The sequence below is a fragment of the Camellia sinensis genome, chromosome 8 (genome assembly GCF_055761805.1).
Source record: "Camellia sinensis isolate YWXY chromosome 8, ASM5576180v1, whole genome shotgun sequence".
NCBI classification, from domain to species: Eukaryota; Viridiplantae; Streptophyta; class Magnoliopsida; order Ericales; family Theaceae; genus Camellia; species Camellia sinensis.
In genome coordinates, this window is record NC_138968.1 from 169821912 (window position 1) to 169833000 (window position 11089).

An 11089-nucleotide genomic window follows, 5' to 3' on the forward strand; every position below is an offset into this window, starting at 1 on the left:
GTTCAGTAATGTATAAACACACATTATTAGCCACTGGTGTAAACATTCACATCAGTGTTAATTGATGTAAACATTCACATTATTGGCCACTGGTGTAAACATTCACATCAATGTTAATTGATGTGAACATTCACATTACTGGCCACTGGTGTAAACATTCACATCAGTGTTAATTGATGTGAACATTCACATTACTGATATTTGTTATTTGTTTCAGTACTGGTTGTGTGAGCATACAACAATCTTACAACCCCGCAACCCCAATGCCATTCCGCGATGTGTAAAGTGGTACCTCACAGCCTTACATACCAACATGAAGTCCATATCTTTGGCTAAGTTTGGTTTAAATGAGATAGAAGTACAACAAAAAATATTGTGCCCATTGACATAGTGAGACAAGGAACTATCTAACTAACATAATGTCTCCAACTGCAGGTATATGGCGGTGAGCTAATGGCATCCCCAACTGAAGTGAAGATGTACCATCATACAAATTTGAATGTGGAGCCCAAACCTGAGGTTTTGTCAAGTGCACCAGCCAAGAAAGATGAAAGCAATGATGATGAAAGCAAAGACAGTCAATGCAGTGACGACATGGATGGATTTTCTGTCGATGCAATGGACCTAAATGATGTTGGACATGACACCAACCCCAACTTTAACACCCCCAATGCTGAGAGAGGTATCATCATAGCACAACCAACTGAGCCGGACATTGTGGATGTACTTATAAAAGAAAACCAAAAAGCTTGGGGTCTTGTACGATAATGGGAAGCAAAATACAAATAGTTGGAAGAATCATGGGAGTTGAGGGCAATGGTGATTGCTGCCTTTGAAGCCAAACTATTTGACCAATCGGGCCTATCCAATATGGACATGGACATCAAGAATTGCATGGAGTGGAAAGATACAGAAATTCAGCGGCTGACAAAGTTGGTCATCAACTTGGAATGTGAAAAAACAATTCTTCAAGACCTTTTTGACGATCAGCCCGTCCACATTATCACTCAAGTTGAAGCACAAAAGGCTCATGACAGCCTTAAGAAGCATCCCACTGCAGCATTGGAACACATTATCAGCCCACCATCGAGGGTAAAGCGCATCAAGCAGGGGGTAAAGCGCATCAAGCAGAAGGTAAGGAAAGAGCACCGGTTGGATGAGTTTGAATACCCCAATTTGCCTAGTCAAAAGAAAGGGAAAGAGGGAGCCGAAGAGCAATCTCATGCAGTCCAAATTGCACAAGATTTAGACAAGCATCCACAAAAAAAACACCCAACAAAGTACAAGAAGTTAACCTTGAACAACAAACTGAAGGTTTGGGCCAACATGAGCAAACTCAACAAGCAGAAGGTCCAAAATTTGGACAAGAACGGCGGTGATGAGTAAGTGATCTTACATATCCCCAACTGAATTTTTTTTTTTTACTCATGTTTAGTTCACATACATACTTAATATATTAGATCATTTCATAAATGTGCAATGTTGACATTAACGTTTCCTGTAATCACAATGCATAGGTTGCTAGTGTGGCGAGGGGACTCAAAGACTAAAGATGTGTATTTTGATGACATCATACACATCATCAAGGAAGAATCAATAACCAACAACGTATGGCAATTGTAAATGTGTACAAAACACACACACACACACATACACACACACACACACACACTGTAAAGACACTGCAAATAATTTACTACCACCCTTCTGTTTCTGCAGGTGATAGATGCATATGATGAAATTCTACTTGAACTACAAGGGCTAGTAAACCCAAGTTTGGAGGATTCAGCATGCATCTTTACAAGCACATGTTTGGTAACCACTAAACGTTTGGTTTGTTTATGTTTCAATAGATGTCAATGTTCATCTCAGCATTATATGCTTATATTGTTAACTTAAATGATAAGCATATGTGAATGTTAACAACAACATAAAATGACAGATCTGAACATTCACATTGATAGATGTGAACATTAACATCATTCGCAGTGAACATTATATGCTTATTATGTTGTTAACTTAAATGATACACAGATGTGAATGTTAATAACAACATAATATGACAGGTGTGAACATTTACATCTGTAATACATTGCATGACTGTTTCACAAATTAATAGATGTAAACATTCACATCATTCACATCACTCATTATTAATAGATGTGAACATTCACATCATTCACATCACTCATTATTAATAGATGTGAACATTCACATTATTCACATCACTCACATTAACAGATGTGAACATTCACATCATTCACATCACTCACCATTAGCAGATGTGAACATTCACATCATTCACATCGAACATTGATATAAATACTTGGTACATCATTGTATGCCCTTTGTGTGCAGAAAATCATGCAAGAGTACCCCCCCACAAGAGAATAAACTGATTGATGTACACATCAAGGAGTATCAAGGCTAGAGATTCTTAATCTTCCCAATACACGACAACTTCCACTGGACAATTGTTGTGTACGACGTGAAAGAGAATGTATGGAGGAATTATAACTCGTTGCGCCCAAGAGAAGGCCTACATGACCCACATATTAACAAAACACAAATAGTGGTAAGTGACTGACACATATAATACTTGTCATGATGTGTAATATTTGAACTTGGACGTATGCACTATGTTGGTTGGTGCCTAATATGAAATTTCATTGTTGGCAGAGGGACTACATCAAGGCTTTGGTGCACAACATCGGACCATCATCACCATTATGGACCAAATTATCAAGCCAAAATACTTCGCAACCAATCATATCAGTAGACATCTGTCCTCAGCAAGTATCAGATTCATAAGCCTAAAATCGATTTGTACACATGTTCCACAACCATTACCCACCTAAATTTCAAAATCTAACAAGAAGTTTGCATTTTCAGGGTGGATTGCGGGCCTATAGTTTGTTACATCATGAGGGCGCATGTATATCGTGAAGACATTGTTGCCAGCCTAGATCGCTTTGAATGGTGTCAAATAAGAGACTCATTAGTACACCTTTTTCTGAACCACAGAAAGACAGTGCAATGTGAAAACCTATAGGTGGGGGGTGTCCACCTATCACTGTTACCCAAATCTGTTATCCACATTTAAGACAATTTAGTATCAATAGATTTTACATATTGGAGCAGACTAGCTTAATTGTAAATCAAGTCTATATCACTGCTTGTACGGATATTTTTCAGTCAATATATGTATATGCATTTTAAGGCCTATTTTGCGTTGGTTATGCACATTGAGATTGTTTTTTTTTTTTGACACATGACATGATGTGAATGTTCACATCACAGAATGATCATACACTTTCTTATGTTTTAAACCATACTACATGGATGTGAATATTGCTTAAAGTGTTCATGTAACACGATATGACAAGTGTGAATATGATATTTCTTAACAAAAGCCAATATTCACATCTAATAATTTGATGATGTGAATATTCACATCATAAATTCTGATTATTTGAATGGCAGCAACAATGTCATGAATATTCACATCTTATGAGTTGATGATGTGAATGGTTATATTGATGTAAACATTCTTGTCATCTACTTTGATGTTGTTAACAGTAACAAGAATGTGAACATTCACACCACAGAAATGTTTAAAAGTTCAACCCATGTGCAATTATTCACATAATGTGATTATATTACACGAGTGTGAATGTTAACATCATGCATTCATCCAAAACACAACAACATAAATGTCAGATTGATACCTTAAAAAATTAAAAATAAAACACAAATCAAATACTAATGCATTATTATGTTTGCCAACGCAACGTAATGTTATTGCAACACAATGTTTGCCAACACAACACATTCTTATTTCAAAAATGAATATAAGAATCCAATGTAAAACACAATGTTGAAATGAAAAATGTATATCCTATATCGGCTCCGTGCATGATTTCCGATTATGGCTCCCCAACTTATCACATCTCCCGCACCTTATTTACTTCAGTTTCTCACCCCTTGATGGGATCCTATTCTTTTTCAGCCTTCCGGGTGGTCTTTTCACAGTTGGCGGGTATATAGTGAAGTCTGTGGGATCAAAAGGCGGCTTCTCCACCGATGGTATAGGGAATATGGCACCCGAATAGGCTACACGATATGTCTCTACATGAAAGTAATGTTCCACACAATCATTAAGATCGTAGTGACTCTTCTGAATAATAATAACAGCATGGTCACATGGGAATCCATTGATTTGCCATTTGAAGTAAGAACATGTACGCCTCGCAACATCAACTGTAACAGATGGTATCGAATAAACTTCAAACACATTCTCATTGGCTTTGCTAACTTGCCAAGACCTGCTGTCATTGAACGAATCCATAAGCCTTGTTTCGAATGTAGGACAAATAAGCTCATTCCATTTGTTTGCTTGGTCATGCCGTGCAGACATTTGCCGCATCAACTGAGTACGAATTGTGTCCACCATTTGAATAATAAGAAGATTACGTGTTTCTTTAATCCAGTTATTAAATGACTCCGCCGTATTGGATGTCATCTTTCCATAACGCATGCTCCTGCACAATATCACAAACATTGTACAATACGGAATTTAACAGGTCTGAACATTCACGTTGACAGATGTGAACATTAACATCATTCGCAGTGAACATTATATGCTTATTATGTTGTCAACTTAAATGATAGACATATGTGAATGTTAACAACAACAAAATATGACAGGTATCAACATTCAAATCTGTAATACATTGCATGACTGTTTGACAAATTAACAGATGTGAACATTCACATCAGTCATCTTTAGCAGATGTGAACATTCACATCATTTTCATTGAACATGAAACACAATTGGAAGATTGTTATCATTCTAAACTGAAAATTCACATCGCTACCATTTTAAACTTGACAAATGGAACACCTTAGGAAACTATTATTACCTGAAGTATGAATTTGCCCAGTGCTCAGGTGCCAAGTCCTTGAAAAAATTATGAGCTCGTTGTTTATCCTCCTCTTTTAATTTTGCAAGCTTTTCATGGAACCCTACCACAGTTGGCTCGTAAGCATAGTCACCCAAACTACTTACTAGGTGATCCCTGAATCCATTATCAATTCCTTTCATCCGGTCTCTTAAATTGCTCTTCAAGTGTTGTAAGCAATAACCGTGATGAGCCGATGGGAACACCTTTGGCATAGCTTCTAACAGACTAAGATTACGATCCGAAATAAAAGTAATCTGGCATTTACCATCAACAACCTTTCCAAGTTCATGCAAGAACCACGACCAATTGGCGGTTGAATCAACAATCGCAAATGCAACAAGAAACATACCTACAACACAACACCAATACACAACTGTTCACAATATTCCAAAGTGAATAGAAAACAGTATAAACGAAATAGGTCATGTGAATGTTTATATCTACATTGCCCTATTACTATTGTTATTTTTGGATTCGGGTTCGTAAACATCAACGATGTGAACATTCACATTAACGACCATTAATAATTCATTGTTGATTGTTAAGTCATTGATAATGTGAACATTCACAGTACTGTTCATTAATGGATCAACTGACATTAGTATACACTGATGTGAACATTCACATCAGTGTATAATAATGTGAATGTTCACATTACTGTCATTAGCAGACATAGATGTGAACATTCACATCAGTGCATACTAAATGTTCACATTACTTATAATTTCTCAATCACTCATTTGTCCAGACTATGCTACTCAGAGTGAATATTGACATGAATAGACAGCTAAAAAAAATACTAACCATTGTTTCCATTTTTCGCCGTTGTCGCAAGTAGCTGACCTTTGTACTTTCCTTTGAGGAATGTTCCATCCAGGAATAATAAAGGCCGACATGAATTGAACCCAGAAATACACGCAACGAATGACACAAAGAAACGACAAAACTGTTGACTACTTGTATCATAGTCAATATTGACATAACTCCCTGGATTGTACTGCATCACAGCATCCGAATACCACCGCAACTGGTCAAATGATAATGAGTGATCTCCATGAATACCAGTCTTTGCTTTCTCCACATCCAACCATACGACATGGTAACTCACATCTAGCCCATAATCCCTCTTCAAAATAGTCACCACCTCACACAGCCGAGTCAACGGCTTGTCCCTCACAATTTCAGATATGGTACTCGACACCAAATCCGAACTAACTCGCGAATTCTTCGATGTTCGGACATCTGTACCACAACTATGCACATCACTAAACCTCTTGATGTAGAAAAAATCATTTGCTCATTGTTCTCTACAATGTATAGCCCACAAGCAGCCTCTCTCCTCACTCATCGCACACACAGCAGTAACTCTTGTTGTCTCATTCTTAACATACGTAAACTGAAACCCACATTGGATGGCATACTTACATAAACCATCACCAAATTCTTGTGCATCTCCAACAAACCGTTGTCCTACATGCGTAATACCATTTGCCCAAGGGGCTGACAATAACACCTTCTCCTTATGGTGGCAAAATCTCTGTAGTACATCAATATCTTCCTCAACCCCCACACTCAGCGATCCCGAGCTACTTGACTGACCAATATCAATTTTCAACTCAACCACAACTTCTACATGTTGTACCCCCATTGATTTAGCAAGCAGTAACATGTTCTGAAATTCTTCCTCATTGTCCAAATCATACCTATTAATCCCAGGTAACCGACAGAACAATGAAATAGAACCAGTAGACAACTCCCCACATTTTTCACACAAACAGTCTACCAAACGCGAATAACATAATGCGCGGGCAACATTTATTACAGTTGTACTGCAACCATATGTACACACCAACATCATAAAGGTATCCATCTCCTGTAAAAACACAACAATACAACAATCAACAATAATCCAAACCAATATGAAAATTCACATTGTGCAAAAATTAGATGACTACGTGTACAGTTCAAGTGTTAAATCCACAATTCATATTAACAAGATGTGAATATTCACATTGATACATATCCTTTGAATTATATCACCCACACAGAGCCTCATTAAGCAAACATCAAAGTAAAGTGAGAACATCCACATTCTTCACATAATATTAACACGATGTAAACATTTACATTGACATATATACTCTGAATTATATCACCCATACAGAGCCTCATTAAGCAAATATCAAAGTAAAATGCAAACATCCGCATTCTTCACGTAATACTAACACGATGTAAACATTCACATTGTTCCACATACTCTGAATTATAGACGATCCACATTCATCACTAATCTGATGACCTCCCCTCCACAGGAGCATGATATAAACATTCACATTGATCCATATACTCTGAATTATATCAGTTACACAGAGCCTCATTAAGCAAACATCAAAGTAAAATGCAAACATCCACATTCTTTACATAACACTAACACGATGTAAACATTCACATTGTTCCACATACTCTGAATTATAGAAGATCCACATTCATCACTAATCTGATGACCTCCCCTCCACAGGACCACGATGTAAACATTCACATTGATCCATATACTCTGAATTATATCACGTATGATGCATATAATTGAAAAAACAGAGCATCCGATCCATATCATTAAAAAAACAGAGCATCTGATCCATCATACAAATCAAAACACAAAGTGAACATGTATTCATAACCAAAATAATACTAACCTTAATCATGCAATCCTACAATCGTCTAGAAACTCGAAAACAATTGAAAATCTGAGAACCGAACACCTTCAAATTCGTCGTCTTCACTTGAAAATCACCGAACCAGACTACAACAGCAACAATGAAACCCTAGCACATCAAAGCCTCAGAACGAGCATGCAAGATAGAAACGGGTATCCATTTGAATTAGAATGATAGAAACTGTCAAAACTGAATTCACGAAATCACAGGGAACGTGTTATGTATTAACACATGATATATATATAAGGGTATAATAGTCCAGGTAAAAATATAAAATTAGAAAAATGGACTTTATGGAATAAAAATAAAAGTACATGGGACTAATCAAGTTATAATATTCCTTTGTGGATTTAATGGGTTATAACAACTCTAAGATGGATTTATCAATAAAAATTCCAAAAAAATCATCTCTTTTTTTTAATTTATTTAGAAGAACAATACTATCCTTAAAAAATATTTTTAAAAAATCAAAATCAAACCAACCCTTATTCTTAATTTTATGACACATCTAAAAATTTGGACTAATTACAAGCTACAAAAACATTTCACGTGGCTTTTGAAATTATACTAACCTATCATTTTATCCAATAACTTAAAAAAAGACAGAATAAATATTTATAATAATAATAAAAAAAAGAAGCTAGTCTTTTTTTTGTTTTTTGGGTTATCTAAAAGTATTCTCATACTTGCTTCTGTCTTCACAAAAAACAATCCAAACAAAACTTCTATTAAAGAGATGACTGATAAAGAATATGAGACACATCAAGAAAAAAAATAGAGAAAATACAATATAATTATCACTATTAACTGTTGAATTGCCTTACAAATCATTTTTATGATTACTGTGAGGTCACTTATTACCATACACTTCTGCCAAAAAAAAAAAGATAAAAATTGAAAAACTTAAATTCTTATGAATTACATTTACTTTGAATGTAACCTCATATTACATTAACTATATATATAATTTGGGGATAAAATTTGCAGATTGTATATATATTTTTGAAATTTTGGTCAGGGATGATGATAATGAAGGCAGAGTCTGAGAAACACACAAAGAGTCATGTGGAGGAGAGTCACCCAGTTGCCCTCTCTGATTGGATGTGGTTTGGATGGAATGCCTCCTCCCCACCTCCAAACTCTGTTTCTCTCTCCTCCCAATTTTGTCTTCATCCTTCCCTCCTCTTATATACTTCATCCATTTCTCTCTCTCTCTATAAACATTAATCCTCCTCCACTTGCCTCTTTTTGCATGCACTCTTCTCAATAGTCCTAAGGTTTGCCTCTCTCTATACTTTACTCTGCCTCCTTTCTTTTTGTTCTATACTTGTACATGTTACAGAACTACCATTCTCAATATGAATGTATATTTCATTATTCAATGGGTCTGATGCTAATTAGTGTTCAACTGAAATTCAATCTTTACTTATCTTCCATGATCAATAATAGTTGAGACACTATTCATTCAGGTAAGGCATATGTAGTTCAATTTTGCATATACTTTCCTGCAGGCTATGAATAGTTTTTCAAAATCTAAAGACTATTTTATATGATGAAACATGTATGTGTCCTATACAGTTTTTTTTTTTTTTTTGAGGTTTTATTGGGCTTGCCTTGGATCGTTTATTTTTGCAGCTCATTCCCAATGTTAACTTATATCTAGTTCGGATTGAGCACACAAATTGTTTGATGAATTGTTTCTGGAAACTGTTCTTACATAAAAACAGTTTTGTTTTCAAATTCTTGAAAAAAGTTTTTGCATAAAAATGAAAACAATACGAAACGATGGATGTTTTTGAACTTTCTATTGTTTTTGTTTCCGAGAACATGAAAACGATATGAGACAATGGATTTTCCATGTTGCACTTGTATGAGTATCAGAACCTCGACCTATGCTTCTATTTTTATTAATCTGATCATATCATAATGATTTACCTGCCATATGATCTAATTTCTCTTCATGGGTGCCTCAGTAAGATCTTATTATTTTATAGAATTGATTCTGAATTTGAGAGCTGTAGAATATTTTAGTAATTCTTGTTGAATGACTTTATATGACAATCTGATATCCATAAATTGTCATGTTAAATCAAGATTTTCTGAGGGATTTATAGCACAAAGCATCAACAGTAACTATGGAGATAACCAATGTCATGGAGTATGAGCCCATTGCCAAGCAAAAGTTGCCAAAGATGGTGTTTGACTATTATGCATCAGGGGCGGAGGACCAGTGGACTTTGCAGGAGAACCGGAATGCTTTCTCAAGAATTCTGTAAGATTCCTATCTTGCTTCAAAATTTCCATAACCCTGACCTGAGAAGAACAGACCAGTACACGACATGGACACGAAAATTTTCAAAAAATGAATGGCACGACTATAATTATATATATTATGTCACATTTTTTAATATTATATATTTATTCTTATCAAATTCATCAATGTTGGGTATGTTATTCCGGTGAGAAAAAAAAAAAGAAAAGAAAAAAAGGACACCGTGTGTCCCAACATATACCCAGCATATCCAATTCCTCCAAAGTGTCTGAGACGTATCCAGCACATGCCCTTCGGAGTGGTGTCCGTGCTTTGTGGACCTGTCATAGGAATTGGACAATTCTTCTACATATATGAATTTCTTTTTGGTATTTGACACCTTCTACATATATGAATTTCTTTTTGGTACAAATGTACATGTCATCTGAAGTAGACTGTTTCAATGCAATGCATTATCCAGGTTTCGACCCCGTATTCTTATTGACGTGAGCAAGATAGACATGACCACCACTGTCTTGGGCTTCAAGATCTCAATGCCTATCATGATTGCCCCAACCGCCATGCAGAAAATGGCTCATCCTGAAGGTAAACAATTTTTTGGGTCTCTGGTTTATTTTTTATTATTATTATTATTTTTTATAGTTGAAGTAGAACCTCTTAATCTCATTGATTAATAAATGACTGATTAATTTGGGTATCAATGATATGCCAGAATTTTTGTTGATCTAAGTATTCAATCATTATGTATTTTGTTTCCATCAATGCTTACAAGCAAAGTTGTCCCTAAACATATGATATTACAGTTAATTGATCATATTACTTCAAATTTGTAGTGCTCCTTTCGGTTCTTGAGAACATATAGGAACAGGAGTGCATTTGTTTTCACAAATGAAGCACCAGGGTCTAGTTAAGAACTTGATTGACAATATGGTTGATTTTGATCTAGTGCAGCTAATAACTGAGTTGGAGTAAAAAAATTTAATTCATGTCTATTATTTAAAACAACGTGGTTTTTAGTCTGATTAGTAATGACATGTCTTAATTTTCCTGCAGGAGAGTATGCAACAGCTAGAGCCGCATCGGCAGCTGGCACAATTATGGTTAGCTTCTCACCTTTTATATAATTAATTTTCATCTTA

General features: G+C 35.5%; 2 protein-coding genes across 4 annotated transcripts in view; one reads left to right on the forward strand and one right to left on the reverse strand.

Annotated features, from left to right (window-relative positions):
* Window positions 1–3964: 3964 nt before the first annotated feature.
* Window positions 3965–7666, reverse strand: LOC145798281 (uncharacterized). The gene is made up of 9 exons (XM_082885790.1): window positions 7658–7666; window positions 7397–7518; window positions 6478–6793; window positions 5944–6237; window positions 5422–5572; window positions 5187–5313; window positions 4923–5078; window positions 4407–4541; window positions 3965–4325 (listed from the first exon to the last, which is right to left on the reverse strand). The coding sequence occupies exons 1-9, from the start codon at window positions 7664–7666 to the stop codon at window positions 3965–3967; spliced, it is 1671 nt and encodes a 556-aa protein (XP_082741916.1).
* A 932-nt stretch (window positions 7667–8598) lies between these two features.
* LOC114292413 (glycolate oxidase 1) overlaps window positions 8599–11089 on the forward strand; it is a 5245-nt gene continuing 2754 nt past the window's right edge. The window contains exons 1-4 of one of the 3 annotated variants that reach the window (XM_028236367.2): window positions 8599–8955; window positions 9773–9950; window positions 10411–10535; window positions 11004–11050. In XM_028236367.2, coding sequence (XP_028092168.1) covers window positions 9814–9950; window positions 10411–10535; window positions 11004–11050 — 309 coding nt within the window. In that variant the 5' untranslated portion in view covers window positions 8599–8955; window positions 9773–9813. Of the gene's footprint in view, window positions 8956–9035; window positions 9148–9772; window positions 9951–10410; window positions 10536–11003; window positions 11051–11089 lie in introns of those variants that run through there. The other 2 variants (XM_028236368.2, XM_082884779.1) reach the window with 2 other exon arrangements.